Source organism: Hypanus sabinus, chromosome 6, assembly GCF_030144855.1.
Source record: "Hypanus sabinus isolate sHypSab1 chromosome 6, sHypSab1.hap1, whole genome shotgun sequence".
In the NCBI taxonomy this organism is placed as follows: Eukaryota; Metazoa; Chordata; class Chondrichthyes; order Myliobatiformes; family Dasyatidae; genus Hypanus; species Hypanus sabinus.
Window position 1 is genome coordinate 153629829 of NC_082711.1, and position 20385 is coordinate 153650213.

Consider the following 20385-nt stretch of genomic DNA (forward strand, 5'->3'; position numbering starts at 1 on the left):
AAGGAGAACACGAGAGAAGTCCAACCTGGAGGTGATACTGCAACATTTGAGGTTTGAGTTAAAGCTATGGAAAGGACATTGGCTTTGTTGATTAATTATTTATTGGAAGGAAGCTGAACTAGAATATTTAGTAGTTTATCAAGGAGAAGGCAGCCAAGGAGATGAAACTAATTAGTATTAAAAATAATTCTGATATTGACTGATCAAACCTTTAGATTAGGCAGAACAGGATGTGTAAATTCTATTTTGTCAAATTGTTAGATCTCTCACAATCAGTATAATATCTACTAATAAATTAGACAGCTTTAACTTAATTATCTGTCATATTATGAAAATGATAAATATGCATGCATTAGAAAATGTAAAACCAAATCAGAGGACAGTGATGCCTACAAACAGATTCATTGTTTTGTGCTATGTTCTAAGTTTACGTACCTTGGCTTTGTTTATTGAGCAATGGAGAGCATTGTTTTCTTGGTCGTACAGCAAACTGAAATCTAATGTACCCAGGGTGGCTGGAAAAGGAAAGGAGATGGCTTTACCATCAGCAAAAAAAATAAAGACCAAATAAAAATTGTAATTTGCTACTACCCAAGAATATCCCATGGTGAAAATTAAAGTGCCAATCTAGTCAAAAAACAATTATTCATGCACACCCAAGGTTAAGCACAGTTACATACAAGTTCAGACATTTTTATTCTACATTATGCAGATCAGGTCCAATTCCCTTAAGTTTTAATTGCACTAACTTATCACATAAAATTTAAGTTTTTATTTAATTTATTGGTAATCTGTATAACTTCTAATGCAAGAACATGCTTTGGATAAGTGCACCAAATAGAGATCATGTTAAAATTGAAAGTAAGCATCAATATTTACAATTTCATTGTTTTTGCCAGTGCAATCAGAGATCAAAGGTAATACTCAATACCAGCATGAAGTAGTATGGGTTCACTGAGTTAGAATAGATGTGCAGGCAGAAATATGAAAATTAGTGGAATTACAATTATAAAAGGAAGTGGAGTGAAATGGAGTTTATGTCAGCTATCAGAAGCGCCAAATCATTGGGGGTGGTGGGGGGGGGGGGGGGGAAGAATATGATTTTGCTGATTCCTGTGCCCATCTGTTTAAAAAATAAAACAGCATCAACATTCACAAGGGCCAAATAGAATTGAGAAATTAAGTCAACAACTTAAAAAAGTAAACCTTCAAATTCATTTGACACAGACACTGCAAATGCTGGAAACCTATGAGCTGCACCAGGGTCACTCTGCAAACCAAATGGCAACTTGACGTAACAGCCAGAATGTGGCATGCAGCTTATTTCTGCTGCTCCCAACCAATTGTAAGAGCTCTTGATGGTCTTGTGAGTATTGAACCTCACTATCTCATGTAAGTAATGTTATAAGAACATAACATAAGAAATAGGAGGAGTAGGCCATCTGGCCCATTGAGCCTGCTCCACCATTCAATAAGATCATGGCTGATCTGACTATGGACTCATCTCCACCTAACTGCCTTTACCCTGCAATCCTCAATTACCCTACCATGAAAAACTCTATCCAACTTGTCTTAAGTATGTTTACTGAGGTAGCCTCCACTGCTTCATTGGGCAGAGAATTCCACAGATTCACCACTCTCTGGGAAAAGCAGTTCCTCCTCATCGCCATATTAAATTTACTTCTATGAATCTTGAGGCTATGTCCCCTAGTTCTAGCCTCACCTACCAGTAGAAACAACTTTCCTGCCTCTATTCTTATCTATCCTTTTATAACTTTGTATGTTTCTGTAAGATCTCTCATCTTCCTGAATTCCAGCAAGTACCATCCCAGGTGACTCAGTCTCTCCTCAGTCTGGTCCCCTATCTCTGGAATCAACCTGGTGAACCTTCTCTGCACCACGACCACCAAAGCCAGTATATCCTTCCTCAAGTAAGGAGACCAGAACTGCACACAATACTCCAGGCATGACTTCACCAGTACCCTGTACAGTTGCAGGATAACTTCCCTGCTCTTAAACTCAATCCCTCTAGCAATGAAGGCCAACATTCCATTTGCTTTCCTGATAGCCTGCTGCACCTGCAGACCAACCTTTTGCAATTCATGCACAAGCACTCCTAAATCCTTCTGCACAGCAGAATACTGTAATCTTTTACCATTTAAATAATGATCTGATCTTCCATTTTTCCTTCCAAGGCGGATGACCTCACATTTACCAACATTGTACTCCAGCTGTCAGACCCTTTCCCACTCACTTAACCTATCTAAAAAGTTGTTTGCATACGTCTCTGCACACCCTCTGTATCCCCTGCACAATTTGCTTATCCACAATTTAATATCATCAGTAAACTTAGATACACTACACTTCCAGATCGTTAATATATATCTGGAACTGTTGCAGGCCCAGCACCAACCCCTGCGATCCACCTCTCACTGCCAACCAGAGAAACACACATATATCCCAACCCTGCTTTCTATTGGTTAACCAATTCTCTATCCATGCTAATAGATCACCCCCAACTCTATGCATTCTTATCTTATGGATAAGTCTTTTATGTGGCACCTTATCAAATGCCTTCTGGAAATTCAAGTAAATAACGTTCATCTGCTCCCCTCTATCCACTGAACTAGTTATATCCTCAAAGAACTCTAGTAAGTTTGTTGAACTGTACCTGCCTTTGCTGATTCCATGCTCTGTTTTCCTGATGGATATATTTTTTCCCCCAGATGCCTCACTATTTCTTCTTTAATGATAGCTACAAGCATTGCCCCAACTACAGATGCTAAACTAACTGGCGTATAGTTATCTGCCTTTTGGCCTACATCCTTTTTTGAACAGTGGGCTAATCTGATGAATTTGATCAGGTTAAATGTGCAGTATGTGCATTCAATTTTAGTGTCCCATGGAAAACTGGAATTTGGCAAATGAAGTCAGATTAAGTTGATTGCCTGCAAGACAGTGGAAATGGTTACACAGGGAAAGGAACACAACTAGACACTGTGCAGTCCAAGAAAATAACTTGGAACCATGGGAGTTAGCTAAATGTATTAAGCTTCCTTTACTTACAATTCTAGTGGAATCTGCATGGCAGGTCTGAAATGGACAAGGTATATGAGAGGTCTCCTATGGTAGGCAGGTGCTACAATCTTCAATGTATGCTACTGTGGTTTTGGTATTCCAGACAGGGGTAAAACCCATGGGATCAGAGTTGGTAGATTCTGGAGCAGATGTTTTTTTTGGGTAAATATAATGTTCAATGTGATAGGAGTCATACAAATTAGGATTGACTTGATTATTTGGAAATCCCAATATAATTGGCCCCAGCTTTCCTGGCATTATTTATCATCTAACAAACCTGCACTAGAAAGTGCCTGTGTGTGGACAAAATGGATCTTGGTTGTGACATAATTATGGTTAACTGAACCACTAACAATGACAATGTAATACCATGCTTGAAAAATGGCCATAACAACGGTACATTAATTGCAATCGCCTTTGAATCTACATCAGATTTAGTCAATGCCTTCAGGAAAAGAGGAAGGAGAATATGACATCTGATACAAAGTAACAGAGACATTAAAAATATTTGAATTGCAAACAATACAACATGCACTGTTTTTACTCTTCAACACAAGCAAAAGCAACATTGACAAGCTGCCATGAACATGCACATGCATAGAAAAACAAAATGCCTTGCTGCAGAAACATAATGCCAATATCCATATCCCATTAGCATGGTCATAAGCTAGCTGACGGTTTGACCCTGCAGCATAATAAGATTGCAGACATTTTTTAAATGACATTTTCCCCCAATCTTGATTAATTGAATCACATTGCAATAATTATTTTTTTAAATCTCATTATATTTTGGGTGCAGATTTAATTGTTTTTGGCAGAATGTTTGTAGAAGTAATTTTTAGCAGCATTGTCAGTGTAGTTGAGTGCTCTGAATAAAAGGTATTTGATGATGTTGATGCAATCTCAACAGGCTGAACAGCCTCCTTCTGTACTGGTGAATTCTCAATGTTTCCTCATCAGTCTAACCCAAGTGTGGATATAAAATGGCCACTTTATTAGATGCACTTGTACCCATGCTCATTAATGCAAACATCTAGTCAGCCAATCACCTAGCAATAACTCTGCATAAAAGTATGCCGAGATGGTCACGAGGTTCAGTTGTTGTTCAGGCTAGACATCAGAATGGGGAAGGAATGCCATCTAAGTGACCTTGATCATGGAATTATGTTGGTGCAGACGGGATGGTTTGAGCATCTCAGAAACTGCTGATCTCCTGGGATTTTCACACAGTCTCTAGATTTTACAGAGAATGCTATGAAAAACAGAAAAAAGACATCCAGTGAGTGGCAGTTCTGTGGGCAAAAATACCTCGTTAATGAGAGAGGACAGGAGAATGGCCAGGATAATTCAGGCTGACAGGACAGTGACAGTAACTCAAATAACTGTGTGCCACAACAATGGTGTGCAGAAGTGTTTCTGAATGCACAACACAACTAACATTGAAGTGGATGGGCTACAGCAGCAGAAGATCACACTCAGTGACCAGTTTATTTGGTACAGGAGGTGCCCAATAAAATAAATACTGAGTGCAGATCAGTTGAGGATGTGGTCAGACAAATGGCAGATGTCACTGCTGGTCAGAAAGAAATCTGTCTACCAATCAGTGAATTTGAATGAATCAAGGTCAGTGGAAGCAGACAGACTAATTGTCTTTGTTCTAGCCATGAGGAAGGAGATGGAGGCTGCCATTTTATGAAGAGACTGTGCTCTCCATTTTGTGAGCTTAAGTCACTTGGCTTGACAAGCGTTTTAAAGTCGACACAATTATGCTCCAGGTAATCTGCTGGACTAGGGGTCATTTCCAAATAAGAAATGTGCTTTGGTTGGATATAACATGTAGGTTTTTGACTGTTGCGGTCTGTATTTGCCCTGCATGATTCAAGCTGGTTGCTGATTGAGAACAAAGAGCCATAAATTACTGATTGTCACTTGTTGGGAAGAGTGCACTAAATGGATGCTGACTTGGAGCAGAGCCAATACAAAACGTGTTAAAGGTCAGACACATGACCTGTAGCCAATCACACTGAAATGCAATATTGGAATTAGTAAGAAATGAATATAAATGCCAATACTTCAAGTGTGCCGGCAACAATGACTCTGCAGGAGATTTACCATCATGGATGTGAGGTGCTCCACAGAAGTGGAGATTCAATGACAGGATTATGAGGAATATGTGGGTAGCAACAAAGATGCCTTTTTAACTGGTAATACCTTTCCTATTCTTTGACTGTTCATGGAAAATCAGGAAAACTTGGTAGGTGAGCACATAGGTATATCATTGTTTTTCTGTTGAGACAGTGAAGTACTTGTCCGTAATTACAAATTCTCTCTGTGCCTCCCTGATCATTATTACAAGATGTGATTCTTATAACAGAGCTTAATACAGACAAGTCCAGTGTTGCATCTCAAGAGTCAAATACAAGGGGAAGGTGTGCAGCAAGGTTCTTAGGAGCATTCATGTAAATAGGGATCACAGGGTCCAAGGCCGTTACTCCCAAAAAGTGACATGTAGATAGTTAAGCTACTTTGATAAAAATATAACGCAACCATTAAAATTGTTTTTAAATGAAAGAAACATTTCTTTGCTATGAAGTTTGCTTGGAAAGAGGAACTACCCTGGATATAATTGAGAATGGATGTGATACACAAAACAGTATTAGAGTAGTGTTTGATCATGTGGACAGTCAGAAGCATATGAAATACTTACCTTTATTGGTTGGAGCACCCAGTATAAGAGCTGGTGGGTCATGTTGCAGCTGTAAAAAGTGTTGGTTAGTCCATATTTTAAGTATTGTTCCCAATACTGGAAGGACGTGAAAATAGAAGATGATCACAAGGATGTTGCCCAAATTGGAGTGTATTAGCTATAAAGAGATGTTGGACAAGCTTGGATTGATTTTTCTGGAGGTCAAGGAGAATTCTGAGAGGTAAAGATAGATAATCTTTTTATTCCAGGGTAGAAATATTGAATACTAGAGAATTGAGTGGTAGATGGCTGGAATGAGCTTCCAGAGCTGGTAATAAAAGCAGAGAGGAAAGTGGCATTTATCAGTCATTTTGACAGGCACATGAAAATACAGAGTATGTTGGAATATGGATCATGCGCTGGCAGATAATTTTTGGTTTAATTTGGCATCATGGTTGGTACAGAGACCATGGGATGAATTGCACATTTTTCTGTAAGATTATATATCACATCCATTCTCAGTGATATTCAGGGTAATCCTCCTCCTTTCCATGCAAACTTCACAGGAAAGCAATATATCCTGTTTCATTTGAAAACAAATTTCATAGTTGTGTTATTTTAAGATCAAAATAGCTCAACCTTCAGATTATTAAAAGGGCAATTTAATCAATAGAGGAACAGGTGTAATTTTTATGAAATGAAATAATGACTTCATGGCAATTTTTCTTGACACTTAACTAAGCAATGTGGTTCCTGAACATAAATTTACCAAGACTTTACCAATTTTACCAATTTTTAATTTTACCAATTAAATTTACCAATTACTTTCATTGCTTCACTAGTGGCCATAGTCATACGACTTCCCCTCCCATATTTGGTCTCCATGGCCTCTTCAAACACAATATCTTGCCTAATGCAATTGCAAGAATAATTCTCACACCTAGACTTCAGCATTGTTTCATCAGTTACCTTTCAATAGCAGAACCCTTAAGTCAACCTTCCAATGTTTTCATAATTCCCATAAGCACATTGCCTGATGGTACAGGTTTCTTTTAAAACTCGATGTACCAAGGAGATCAAAATGGAGATAAAAGTGGTTCAATCTTGAGAAGGCAATTCAGTAATAATCAATCAATTTCTTCTGTCAGATCACCAGATCAGTAATTAAACTTCAAACTGGCCTTTACCTTAAGGTTCTTTTGCCTTTCTTCATCAAGCATTTTCAGCGCCAGAAATTAAGCTTAGCTTAATTTATTTTCCTGGATAAGAATCAGACCCTGGGAAACAGCACCAAGTATTAACAAGCAGCCAAGAATCAAAAATATTCTCCTGATTCTCTCACTGATTTGAATACATGGGCTGAATTTTAATGTGCTGACCTTTGGAAGCAGGGATTATGGAGAGGTTTAGGAGCACACAGAAACACCAGTGTTTTCAGTACATTTCACAGTTGGTTTTAACCCGGTCAGTGCATTAACATATCAACCTGAAGATCAGGTTGAGCAGATGTGATGATTTCAACTATTTTAAAGGAAATGGCAAAATGTGACATTTGATAAATGCACATTATGGGCTGTGCAAACACAGTGCACACATGGCCAGCAGGGTGTAATACGCTCTGCTAATGGAATGAAGTCTGCCAGTGAAGTCAAGAAGACATGGTTAAGGTTAGTCCAAGAAACGATTCCTTGGAGGTGTGGTTCCATATTTGTAGATTTGGTAATGACCCTCTCAATTCAGGGAAAGCAGTCTTCATGACAGAATCATCCACCGACTGACATAGGCATTGTTTCAACTCCTTCGATCTGCTCCCTTACGCCATTCCAAACACCATCTCCGTTTCCAGTACACCAAGCCTCTCTGTCCATATTCTTCTGCCAGCAGCTAGTATTGGCATTTAATATCATGAACAGGCCTTCCCACCACAGATACCAAGTTGTCCACAAATCAAAGCTGCACTTAAGGGAATCATAAAGTCGCTCAAATAACCATTACACAGGTTTATGAAAGATGCAGATGTTAGGATTATTGAAAAAAAATCACAAGATCATGGTTTGCATAATGACACCCATCAAAAAGAGCCAGCTCACAGTACACAGCCCAGCAGGAACACAAAACACACCACCAAGAGCACTATTTCATGGATCGAATGGGTTTTGAGACCTTTTAAGCATTTCAAAATACATTACTGTGGGGTGGGCAGGCGTGGACATCTATGTGGTGTTAGTTAACAAGCAATTGAAATAGATTGAGAAAAAGCATGTGGGATCACACCACCACAGAATGCTTGAGAGGGGAAACTGGATCCATGTTTAGGACACAGAACCTTCATGAAGGATGCCAGAAAATGGTTTACAATATGTTCTGAACAGTTCATGAAATAGAGTAGAGCATCACATTACTCTTCCTCAATGAAAGATCAGTAGATTAGTACTATCGAACTTACATATACTTCTAAGTATTTGCGTATTCCGTTTAGTTCCTCGTGCACGTCAGTCTCAGCATTTTGCAATACACTTTGTTGGAAATTAACAACCCATTGGGAGTATTTATCTCACTAACTTTTAGAAGTTTGTTCAAAATATTTACCCATCTCCCACTAAAATGTCAGTGAGCAAATCCTTCTACAGAGTCATTAAAGTAAGAGGCTTCAGTAATTACGGAGAGGTTTGCCTGCCAGTTCTTCAGCCATTTCTATGCTCTTGATTTCACTGCTAAACTATAGGAAGTCTAAGGAACAGATAGGCATTGAGTTAAAGTTTAAAGCTCCTGTGAGATCATTCTTAATAGGCTATTATTTTGGAATTGATAATCTGCTTTTCCAGAGATCAGCGTTCACATGCATTCCAATGTGCCAAGGTAAAATGAAGCTACATGCAATATACTTAAACTCTAATCACTTCCCACAATCCAGGCTTGTATGATGAATTTTTGAAGGAGAGACAAATTTAATTCCTTTGAGAGTCATTGAGAACCTGGCTGAATGATTTCACCTGCCCATTGCATCAATAAAAATTAAAACTGCACCCAGTCTGGCTCAGAACCAAGATCTGAAAGTCTTGGCCCTGGATCTACATTTAGAGAGATTTCGACGACAGTTTATTGTGTGAAGCTCTGCCTTCTTTTTGTCTCGTCTTTGTGGCCTTAGCATTTATTTATACAAAATGTTATTTTCCAAAACTTCACTTCCCACTCTTTGACATTGCCCAGTGGTTTTATTCATGAAAATCTTCCTCATGTGGGCTCTGCCTCCTACTGTACACTTTAAACCCCAATACCATATAGTGGTAGATTTTCAGTTGTGTGATGGTCAACAATGCCAATGAAAACAAAAGTGGCTGTTATTTGGACTTTGTGCACTTGTTATTACTTTTGCTCTGGATTATAGAAAGAGAAATGTTTGATGTGGAAAGCAACAGTTCCCTCAACTTGAAGACCCAGCAACAATCACCAAAATATTAAGCACCAAGTACACAAAGATATTAGGATAGGCGACTAAAAGCTCTGTCAAGGACCAATGTTAAGGATTTCAAAAGGAAGTGAAAGGAATTGCAGAACTTAATAATCTTGTCAGTTGATGGTACACTTTCCAATGGTGAGTCGTTAAATATCAGCAACATTTCCAAGGCCAGAAATAGAAGAGGACCAAGATCTCAAAAAAATAATCATTGGGCTCAAGGGATTATAGAGATAGAAAATATTGAGAAGTGGGAAGTACAAATTACCAGCAGTCATTCCATCTTCCACACTAGCAATCTAAATCTAATTCCACTGTGCTGTTCAATGGCAATATTTGGTTGGCTTTCTCTGACAGAAATAAAACTGGTATGCAGGTACTTACTTTCACTACTTTCAATAATAGGCATCCTTTGCATTGGAGTTCTCTCCAGCATGAAGAGGTAACTTTGCCAATTTATTCATAAATTCAGCACCTTTTATCACACAAAACACTAAGATGCTGATGGCATAGTACGATGCAAGGTTGGTCCAAGTCTGCAAGCAGCAGCTAATTTACTATGGCATTATTGTCATTTAAACAATTACCATATTAATCATAGAACATTTCTTACCTAATGAGAAACAACATTGTTTATTGCTTCAATTATATTAAGGTGAACTCTGCTTTTATTTCCCCTTGATCAGTTTAACATTAGGGGAAAAAGTTCCACCATCGAAGGGAACAAGATAAGACTATTCAGTCCAGTGTGTGGTGGGTCTTTCTCAGAACAATTCAAAGTTCATTCCAGTCACCAGCTCCCTTTCCATGTGATGTTGCTCTCTGCTTCTCTCCCACTTTTTCTTTAGCAATTGGTGCATTAACTGCTCCCATAGTTAAAAGTTCCAAATTCTGTGGAAAGAAATTGGTGCGTGTTTATCTCCTCTCGCACTTAAAAGTAATTTTGAAAAGATAAATAATTGCCATGACTCACCTAGCTTGATTCACTCATCAAAAACCTTCACACTTTTAGAAACCAATTAAATTTCCACTTAGATTTCTCTGCTCTAATGAATGTGTCTAGTTCTTCTCAAAACGATAGTTTTCTATTCCAAGTATCCACTCAGTGAAATGATGCTCTTTGCCCCCTTTGCATTTTTGGTATTCAGCACAGGATTGGAGGGAAGACAGCTGTAAGAAGTCACTAGGTGCGGAAACAATGGCAGTTAGGGATCAGTAGAGGATGAGGGTGACTAGAGGCTGAGAAACATTGAGGGCTTGTTGGCAGACAGGAGAGGAGAATCAGTGGCTTGGGGGTGGGGGGCCAGCATTCAACTCGTAACCAATAGTTGTAGGGCAAGTTGGGCTGGAATTTTAATAGCTAAAGCAAGGGTGGCCTAGGCCAGCAGATCAGGAGGGGAATGCGGCCAACAAGGTTCAAAGTGCAGGGTGGGATTTGTTAAAGGAATCTGGGAAAGGTAAAGGTACCAACAGTTTCTTAAACCACACCTAAGCAAAGAAGGTTCACAGCACCAGAGCCCTTGGGGTCAGACATGCACAGGCAGGTCTGCTTCAAGAGAGCCCCTCAACACCCACACTGTAGAACCTTAGAGTCTTATTTCAAAGGGTACATCTCTAATTATCTAAACTTCAGGGCCACACTTCCAAAACTCACCTTAGAAAAGACTCTCATCTCAGGAAATAACTTGGCAAACTTTCATTCTACTACCTCTAAACGATCATATCTTTCTTGGATAACGAGACCAAAACTGCACACAGCATGGTCTCATTTAAGCCAATAAATGCAGTAAGATTTCAAACTCTTACTTCACTCCTTTGCAATTAATGTGCACAAGCCATTTGCCTTTGCAGTTGCCTGCAGTACTGAGTTATTAATTTCCTGTGCTTTGAGTGTAAGGAGATCTATATTCCCATGAGCACTAATACTTAAAGAAATTAAACCATTTTTTTTAAATGTTCTTCCTTGTATGCCTTCTTTCTATCTTCATTTTCAATCTTCCTGACCAATCATTTAACCTATTGATGTTCCTTTATAAACTCTCCACAGTTTGCTTTCTGACTTCGTGTCATCACTAGAGATGGCTACATTACAAACATTTCCTTTATCCACCATAAAAGTAGATTGTAGGTAGCTGAGATCTTAGCAATAATCTTTGTGACATTTCACCAATACCAGCCTTCTTACCAGAGAATGAGCGAGTTGATATCTAAAGAGCAATTTGCATGATCATGATACTCACCTATTGGATCCCGAATGATTTTCTCAAAAATCCTATCTGAATAGGTTTAATCCCTGGAAAACCAAGGGTTACTGTTACGTTCATAATGGTTAGTCATATCGATTAACCACCATTGAACAATGGTAATTGAAAAACAATGTCAAAATACATGGACTTCCACAGATTCCTTTTGCAGAATAAAGTACCTGATTGTTGGAATATTAAATAAGTAGTGAAGACAGACTGAACAGTTGGTAATTTATTTTAAATGAATTGATTCATTGCCATTGATCAGCAAGTACCAGCAACAGGTTGGAAATTTTGATATAGAATGTTAAAATAATGGAAGACTTAAGAGCTCAGTAAAGGCAAATTTTGTTAACTTCACTAACTTTGTTACAAATAATGTAGACATTAAATCAATGTCTAAAGAGATCAAGCAGCTTATAAATTCAATACAATTGACAGTTGTTCACAGCCCAGTGTCTTTACTGATGCTAAAATTTCTCCGACATTGTCAGGAATGACATTGCCAGGAACATTCCAGTCAAGTGCTACAGAAAGAAAATAGCAGAAATCTGATTGTTTATGGAAAGAAGAGCCTGAACCAATTTTAATTCATGTCATTATTAGTTTACATCCTTTCCAACTTCTTGCCAAAATGGCCAAGACACCAGTAGGGAAAAAATCTGACTTGGCCCGCTCCATCATGAGCACAGCCCTCTCTATCATCAAGGATATCTTCAAGAGCCAGTGCCTTAAGAAGCTGGCATTCATCTCTAAGGACTCTCACCATCCAAGACATGTCCTCTTGTTACCACTGTAAGGGCGGAGGTACAGGAGCCTCAAGACCCACACTCAACAATCCAGGAACAGCTTCTTCCCCAGAGTCAGATTTATGAATGGTCCATGAACACTTCTCATTACTCCTTTCACCTGCACAATTTATTTTACATCTTTGTACGCCACTGTAGATGCAGAGCAACAAATTTTACACCATACAAGACAGCGAGGATAAACTTGAATGATTTTGATCAGCTAGTAAGGTTGTGAGGCAGGTCACTGCCACCTGGGAATTTGGAGAATGGATCCCAGCAACAAGAAAATACTTCGGGGGGAGATCTGAGTGGGGGTAGGAGTCGTCCAGAAGATCTCTGCTCTAATTATTCTTTTGGGATCCTCCTTCGCTGCCAGTGAAGACTTCATTCCACACTCTGCCACAGGAAGAGATTGCCAGGGCATAGAGCAGAAATTTCACAACTTGTTTTCAAAATCTCCTCATAAAGAAAGCTTAGCAGCCCCACCAACTCCTGGTTGCTGACAGTGGCAGGGAGCATATGGCATAGTGCTCAAACCCTCTAGTTCATAGTTCAGGTGCACATAGATAGAATAGTGCCCAAAATTATGAATGGTATAAACAGTCAACGCAAAAATGCCCTTTTCCACTGACCATTAGGCGAGACTCCTAGAGGTCTTGGGTTAAGGGTGAAAGGTGAAGTGTTTAAGGGCAACACAAGGTGGAACTTCTTCACTCAGAAGGTGGTGAGAGTGTGGAATCGGCAGATGCAGGTATGATTTCAACATTTAAGTCTGTACATGGATGGGAGAGTACGGAGGGCTCTTGTCCAGCTGCAGGTTGATGGGACGAGGCAGAATAATAGTTTGACATGGACTAGTATATGATTCTGTGACTGACTAATGGGAGAAGGAACACTCTGCCACCTCACTAATTACCCTCACTCAACCAGCCCCAACTGTGGAGGAGTGTGTAATTGGCATAATCAGTCAGAACACACGAGACTAGAATGGAAGCAAGTTTTTCCTTAGGCAGATGCTCAGGATCAAGAATAAGACGGCTGCACAACGAAACAAAAACAAAACTGGAAATATATTTTCTCACCTCTTCTGGCTCTGGTCACCATCAAGAACTTGAAGAAAATCACTCCTCCCTAAATCATGCCCCACTGATGACATCTATTCACCAAGTGTCCAGCGTATTAAATATTCCTCTTCCAACTGAGGACATATTCTCTACCATCTTCAAGATACAGTACAAGGTTCAAATTGTCAAATATAGTGAAATGCTTCATTTGTGTTAACAGCCAATACATCGAAGTATGAACTGGGAGCATTCTGTATAACCACAAATTCTGCCACCAGAACAGTAAGCCCACAATGCTCATCAGAACACAGAACACAAAAGCCAAGAAAACAATTTAAAACTACAGTTACACATTTCTATCTTTAATCATCTTCCTTAATGTCTTTGTGGCCCAGTATCAAACTGTGCTTGATAATGCTCCTACAAAGCACCTTGGAATGTTTTGCTATGATGAAAGTGCTAAAAGATTCAAATTATTGTCACTGTCTTTCACTCAATTGTTCAAAGAACTCTGGAAGTATTTACACATGATCTGAAAAGAGTGACTTCAGTCCAAATCATTTCATTACTTATGGAAATTAAAATAAACTGTTAACGTAACCCATGGTGATGGATGTGGCATTCATTAATGGAAGGAAATGCATGCACATTTCAATAGTGTGTTCAATTTCTTTTCTCACTACTTTTAATTGCCATGCAGATTTTAAACACAAGGTTGCTCAAAGTATTTCTATGAAAATCCTTCATTCATTGTATTTTAATAAAGGCACCAAGTCATTATACTGAATACATTAACACCAGCAATTTAAATTGCAGACCAAGGATTTTTTATATGGACATATTGCATAGCTGTGTTAATAGGTTTATAAGCTTTGTTAAAAATGCAAAATAATTAATTTTACACAGTTCAAAGCAATCTGATTTATGTAGAATTAGAACAATGCTTCAAAATTTCAGGATGAAATCCATGATTTTATTTCAGTAATTACTGCATAAATGGAGAATGACAGTTTTGAGAATTCAGACTATTAGATATAGATAATTATAAACAGTTTTGAAATTAAAGTGTAGTATCTTTACCAAATGCATAACATAGCTCTAATATTCAAAGCATTCATCACACCAAACTAAGCTAAAAGGAAAAGCCATGCTTCATATTTTCTGAATTTACTATGTCAACTTCTTGCTTTTAATAATATAGGCATTTGAATATTCCATTGACACTGCTGTAAGTTGCCACAATTTTGTATAACTAAGACATTACTCAAGCCTCTTTCCTTTATTGGGTCGACATGCCACATTGTAACTTCTGTTGGCACAGATATAGAATCCATGAAAAGCCATTCTTGGAGATATTTCAACTTTCTACTTGCAACCCAAACTTAAGCTCCGAAAGATCTGCAAAGCGACACTACCAGCAGTAAAAGACTCGTGAATGAACACCATGCCCACTTTTTGAAAAAGTTATGCCTGAACAATGTAATGCATTAATATGGATCATTGTTTAAAAAAACTCCCTTTTTGAAATAATCTCCTTACTATTTGTACTCTTTTTTTTAAAAAAAGGTACAATTAGAAGTTTGTAAGATCCTGTAGTGCATCTAATATAATTAACAATAACACTGTTCACTGTCTGCACCACAGGTGTTCACAATGCAGTTTAAAGAACACCTATACTATGTGTAAATTTGGTCCAGTTGCTAACTTTTAATCCCACTGATGGATGGCAGCAGAGAGTACTGTGCAAAATTCTTAGGCACATATATAGAAAAGGTGTCTAAGACTTTTGCACAGTAATGTAATAACTTTGCATTGCACTGCATTGATCTGCAAGAACAAATCTCATGACCTATGTGAGTGATGATAAACCTGATTCTGATATGGTCTCTATTGTGTCTGAGAGTGGGAAGGGGACAGGGAAAGGGGAAGGAGTGGGAAGCGCCTGAGAGACCTTCTGTAGTGATCAATAAACCAATTGTTTGGAATTAAATGATCTTGCCTGGTGTCTCAGGGCTGGGTTTGTCTGAACCTGCGCCACCCACCCCTTTCTCTACCACCTGTCCCATACTTCTCCCACAGTGCTCCACCCTCACCATTCCCAACATCTTTCGCTCCCACCAGATTTATAAACTGGCTCTCTGCTCCACATTGACAAATAGAGTATTGTGCGAAAGTCTTAGGCACATGTATATCTAGGGTGCCTAGGACAGTACTGTACAATAAAAAAAATTCTATCCTATCAGAGCATGCGAGTTCTAATGGGCTTGGCAGGGGAGACTTGTGGCTGTGAAAGTTCTGGGGCCTCCTCCGTGGTGGTTGTAGGAGTTGACTCTGGGACTGTAGGAAGTGGTTCTGACAGCTCTGCACACCTTTCTCCTTTTCTTCTAGTTTGTGCATCTTGACCTTGGGAAGGTACATTTAGTTCACTGGAGTATTCTGAATAATCCTTCTACTGCTCCCTTTACAATCTGATCTCTCCTCTTGATTTTCTCATCCACATCATCTGATGAATTCATCTGCTTTCAATCTCCATTGACTCCTTTCTTTTTGGCCTTCCATTCATCCAGCTGGGCTTTGGTCTCTGCATCTACTTTTACAAGCTGCTTTTTATCTCCCACTTGATGTCCGTGCAGAGTGGATTCTGTTTCTGTACACAGAAAAAAGCCAAATGCTTGCAACTTTCCCGAGGCTCCTTAAACTCTTCCAGCTTAAAACCAAGCCACATTTCACAGGTAACTGCCTGATTAACATATATAGAACCATATCTTTCCCAAGATAAGTTGCCTACAAAAACCGTTGAAGTCCGACCACTGCTTTCAACGCTTCCAGGATTCGTCTGAGCAGCAAGGACCCTCCATGGTCCAATACGCTTTCCAACCAGATGCAGAGGTTGGCACCAAAACCTGCTGAGCAAAAGTTCACGGTGTTCAGCATGGAGGCAGTTGTGGCATCATTCACTCTTTCTTATTTCACTTCCAAGACTTTATTGCAGGGGACGTGGCGTGCAAAATTAGTGGATGGATCTCCAATCAAGTTGTAGTTTATCGCAGCCATTCATACCCCCACCATGCTGGCCCTCCTGTTTTTAAATCATATACAAGCCTAGCATGGCTAGTTGATGGTTGTATTTCACTGTCAGAAATGTCATTCCCATAGATGGGAATAAATTCTCATTTGGATATCGGCAGGCTTCAGTTTCATATCTTTGAAATGCCATTCAAACAAGTTTTGTGATAAATGATAAGGAACATCCTGATGAATGCATCTTTGCTCTCCAGATGTTCCAGGGATAAGTGAAGGGTCACTGAAACGGCATCTAGATCGGAGCTGATCCAAGTCATTTCTCAGGCAGCAGTTGCTGTGTTTCATCACCAACCTCGCAAAACATTTCATCACAGTGCATGTAAGTGCAACTGGACTATAGTCCTTGAAGCAGGTTATCACGTTCTTAACCACCGGTAAAATTGAAGCCAGCTTGAAGCAGTACCTCAGACTGCTGAAGCAAAAAGTTAAAGACCTCAGTGTACACTCCCACCAGTTGATCAGCACAGGTCTTCAGTACTCGGCCAAGTACCCCATCTAGGCTGGATGCTTTCTGTGGGTCTCCTTTTTGAAGGATGTTCTCACATCGGCCTCAAACTGAAATCACAGAGCCATCAGGGACATGGGAGTTTGTGGTTCCTTCATGTCTTTAGTTCAAAGTGAGCATAGAAGGCATTGAGCTCACCCGGAAGCAAAGCCCTGTTGTCACCCATGTTGCTTGATTTCACTTTGTAAGAGGTAACAGCATCAAGACCTGGCACAGATGTCAAATATCTTTCATTGATTCAAGTTGAGTCCATAATTGCCAATTCACCTGTGAGGTGATATTCCAGAGATCATACCTGGACCCCTTGTATTTGACATGGTCACCAGACCTGAACACCTCTGATCTGGCCCTCAGCAGATTGTGGATCTCGTGGTTCATCCAGAGCATCTGGTAAGGGAAAGACAGTGATTTTGCGGGGACACACTTTTCTATAGCTCTTTTTATAAACACTGTGACAACTGTGGTATAATCATTCATATCCACTATCAAGTCCTTGAACACAGCCCAGTGCACCAACTTGAAGCACTCCCTTAGCCACCCTTCTGCCTCCTAAGATCACTCCTTTGCTGTTCTTATTTCTAGAGCTTCACTCTTTTACCTCAGCGTGTATGCAGGTAGAAGGGCAGCCAAGTGATCGCAATTCACAAAGTGCGATCTGACCGAGGGATAATAGGCATTTCCCATCGTAGTATAGTAGCGGCTTAGTGTGTTGGGACCTGTGGTGCTGCAGGTTATATGCAGATGGCAAACAGGCAGAGATTTCTTCAAACAAGCCTAATTGAAGTCCCTGATTATGATTTGAATGTGTCAGCATGGACTGTTTCTTGTTTGGTGACAGTAGCATACAGTATCAAGTGCCCAATTACCAAAGTCCAATGATGGTACATGAAATAGAATGGTTGGCACTTGATCATTAGGTGCTCCAGGTTGGGGTACATGACTAAGACGAAGCACCACATTGGAGTATCACAGATAATTTATCAAGAAACATAGACCCCCCACCTTTTCTGAATCAGCAGTCCAGTCTATCCTGTGCATCAAGAAGCCTTCAGGTCTGATTGCTGAATCTGCTGCACTCAGAGTAAGCCTCTCAGACAAGTCCCATGCTGTTCTTAATCCTTGCCAAGATCCTTTGAACTAAGGTTCAATCAAAATACTGCTGGGACCATGGTGAAAGAAACAGCAAGACATGCAGCCAGCGATTGTGCCCGAGTGGTAAAATTTCTATTAACTACTTTGAGAATAGTGCACAAAACTAATTCAGAGAAAACTGCAATCACAATGGTTGAGGGGGAAGAAAGCAAAATCTAAAGTGAAGCTTATTAATATGATGTTGTATGCAGAAAAGCGTTTAAGCATGGTCAAGAAGTTCAGGTTCAAGTATTGGAATGGGGAAGAATGTGTTCCAAGTGATTTTGACTGTGGAATGATTGCTGGCACCAGATGAATGTTTTGAACATCTTAGAAACTGCTGATCCCCTATGATTTTCATACAGACTGCAGAGTTTGCAGAGAATGGTGCTAATAAACAATAACTCCAGTGAGCGGCACTTCTGTGCGCAAAACCCCTTGTTCATGAGAGAAGTCAGCAAAGGAAAGCCAAAATGGTTCAAACTGACAGGAAAGCAAAAGTAACTCGCCTTTTGTTCACATAACTGAGACTTGCAACCAGGGATTTTGATTAAAATTCTCAGATAGATTTGTAAATCACATGCTCCTTCCCCCTCCTCTGAGTAGAGCCCCCCCCAACAAAAAACAGGGAAAATTGTAAATAATGAAAAACTAAAAATTGAAAAATTGAAATGTCAGCAGTTCAAAAGTATTCATCCCCTTTTGCTCAGTACTTAGTTGGACCACCTTTCACAGCTGTAGTGCTTGTGGACAAGTATATTAGCTTCGCATGTGATGGAGCAAGACCTGCCCATTCCTCCTGGACTTATAGCAACTGCTCTTACAGGTATCATTCTTCTCCAGCACTTCAGAAGGGTATCCTGACCTAGGCAATGTGCCTGTACTTTCAGATTCACCCATCCACCACTTTTTCCACAATGGACTTCAGTGAGTTCTGAGGTGTTCAGTGTCTTTGGGGTGGTCTTGTATGCTTCTCCTGATTTGTATTTCACTAATATCATTTCCCCAACTTTCCTTGAATGCTCTTTTGTTTTCACTTTGGTTTGGTCTGTTGAAAACCTACCCTATAGCTGGACCTTACAGAGAGTATTTACTCAGGAGGTCCTCAAACTATATTAACAAATTGGGTGAGTTGGTAGGGTATTACATAGTATTGCACCTGAGAAAAGTTAGTATAGTAATTGCAAAGGGGATAAATACTTTTCCAGCCTCAATTTTTTTTTAATTTTAGTAAATTGCTGACAGGTTTTGGAATTTATTTTGTTCGATTTGACAAGATGCACAATGCTTTGTAGATTAGCTCATAAAATCCTATTATAAAATGTATTGAATTTATAAAATGAGACAGTGAAGTGTGAAAATAGTTGTGGGGACTCAATATCTTTTCAAGGCACTGTGTATATATACAACTTGTACATCTACAAACAGTGGATTTCAGTAAATTGTGACACACTGGGACCAGTACACTTTGGCCCAGTTAAGCGGCTGTTCCAATTTGGCAAAGTTTCACACAAATAGTTAAAAAGATATAAAAAAACAAACTGAGCAACAGATTATGTATTTAGATGAAATATAGAACAAATTAGAACACTACCAATACTACTACAGTATTATAAAACTATTAGTTCCTAATCATTATCAAACAGAATTCAATGGTGCCCTATTCTTTTAATTGACTAAGTCAACTAAATCAGCACCAACACCTGGTGCAGATAATGGACTGCCTTCATGCAATTCTTTTGGCAGTTGCATCGTCCAAATCTTCATTTTCATTGTAACATTCAAGATGATTGTTGATACCTTCAGATTCCTCATAGTTCCTAACTTGAAGTTGTGAAATAGTTTCTTTCTCACTCCTAGCTGTTTCTGGCACCTCCAAGTTTGAATGATTGAAACCACAGCGAGCAAAACAGTTCTAAACCATCTTACCTCTCACCAACTATCAGAGACAAAAAAAAAAATCACAGCTTTTTGAACACAAACACATTCAACTGGCACTATTTAAAAACAGTTCACTCCAAGCAAGATGTAGTACGTAACAGCCACAGAAGTGCACATGACTGACGCTAAATAGAAACTGATCGGCAACAGTCGCCTATCCCAATTAAACAGCTTAGTGGCCCTAATAAATGAAGAAAATATTGTGTTAAGATACTGCTTTGAATACTACTTCTTTAAGAGTTGTCCCAAATAAAGATGTTCCTCTGATTAACCAATGGCCATACTATAATCATACACACACAGTTTCTCTGATACGTGCAGAGTATCATTTCAACTTCACCACTGAAAATGGTCAAATCTAAATTTCTGCACGTGTACCATGTAAACGAGTAGCAAAGCTTC

The 20385-nt window shown here is 39.3% G+C and overlaps 1 protein-coding gene across 2 annotated transcripts in view; it reads right to left on the reverse strand.

Moving 5' to 3' along the window:
* LOC132395972 (double C2-like domain-containing protein beta) overlaps positions 1-20385 on the reverse strand; it is a 278070-nt gene that overhangs the window by 229690 nt on the left and 27995 nt on the right. For both annotated transcript variants that reach the window (XM_059973214.1, XM_059973215.1), the window contains exon 2: positions 436-515. In XM_059973214.1, the coding sequence (XP_059829197.1) occupies positions 436-515 (80 nt within the window). The remainder of the gene's footprint in view (positions 1-435; positions 516-20385) is intronic.